This window comes from Pteropus alecto, unplaced genomic scaffold (genome assembly GCF_000325575.1).
Source record: "Pteropus alecto unplaced genomic scaffold, ASM32557v1 scaffold67, whole genome shotgun sequence".
NCBI classification, from domain to species: domain Eukaryota; kingdom Metazoa; phylum Chordata; class Mammalia; order Chiroptera; family Pteropodidae; genus Pteropus; species Pteropus alecto.
The window spans coordinates 10,495,392-10,496,469 of NW_006441061.1; the positions used below are offsets into that span (position 1 = coordinate 10,495,392).

The window sequence follows — 1,078 nt, forward strand, 5'->3', positions numbered from 1 at the left end:
CGCACTGGCCGGTCGCTCTGGCCCCGCCCCTCCCGCCTGGCGCCACTGTCCAGGGCTCTTCACTCTGCCCCGGCTCTGGCTGGCTGGCCTCTGGCCTCTCTCTCCGTCACTGGCCACGCCCTGACCGCCCTCCTGGGCCGCCCAGGGGCCAGCGCTCTGGTCCACCTCCCCTCCTGCCGCCCTTGGCTGGCTCTGTCCATTTGGCTCTGGCCTTGGGCTTCCACGTGCTCTGTTCGTGTCCCTGCAGGGTGGTGGCTCGGCAAACGGGAGCCCCTTGCTGTCAGCATCCGGTGCTAGCACCCCTGGCCGTGGCGGGCGGAGGCAGCTCCCCCAGACCCCACTGACACCGCGGCCCAGCGTCACCTACAAGACGGCCCACTCCTCACCTGTCCACTTCGGGGGGCCTCAGACCAGCCTCCCCGCCTTCTCCCCCGGCCGGCTCAGCCGAGGCCTTTCCGAACACAACGCCTTGCTCCAGAGAGACCCGCTCAGCCAGCCCCTGGCCCCCAGCTCTCGGACTGGCTCCGACCCTTACCTGGGGCAGCGTCCTGACGGTGAAGCCACGGCCCACACCCAGCCCGAGGACACGCTCACCTTCGAGGAGGCTGTGGCCACCAACTCAGGCCGCTCCTCCCGGACTTCCTACGTGTCCTCCCTGACGTCCCAGCCCCACCCGCCCCGGCGCGTGCCCAACGGGTACCACTGCACCCTGGGCCCGGGCCGCGGCAGTGGGGCGCGTCTCAGCGCCCGCCACCCCGACCGAGACCACTGGTGCTAGTGCACCGGGCCAGTGGATGAGTTTTATCATCACGCTGGGATCCTGGGACGCTCAGGGGCACGGGACAGCCCCTGGGAGGAGGGGGTCTCACCTCCTGTGCCAGCTGGGGGAGGCCCCCTGCCCCCCTCTTGCACTGGAGGAACATGGCTCTCTGTCCCCTTGTATGCCCTTCCTGGGTCTCATACGGCGGTCCCCACACAGGCAGTGGCTGTGCGTGCTGCCCAGGACCCTGAGTCTGAATCCTGTGGGGTGGACCCCAGCATCTGGGGTGCAGCTCGGAACCTTTGGGAGGTCCTGGGG

General features: G+C 69.8%; 1 protein-coding gene across 1 annotated transcript in view; it reads left to right on the top strand.

Annotated features, from left to right (window-relative positions):
* Positions 1-819, top strand: part of CACNA1B (calcium voltage-gated channel subunit alpha1 B) — a 123,815-nt gene extending 122,996 nt beyond the window's left edge. Inside the window, exon 43 of the mRNA XM_025051272.1 lies at positions 248-819. Coding sequence (XP_024907040.1) covers positions 248-778 — 531 coding nt within the window. The 3' untranslated portion in view covers positions 779-819. The remainder of the gene's footprint in view (positions 1-247) is intronic.
* Positions 820-1,078: the final 259 nt, after the last annotated feature.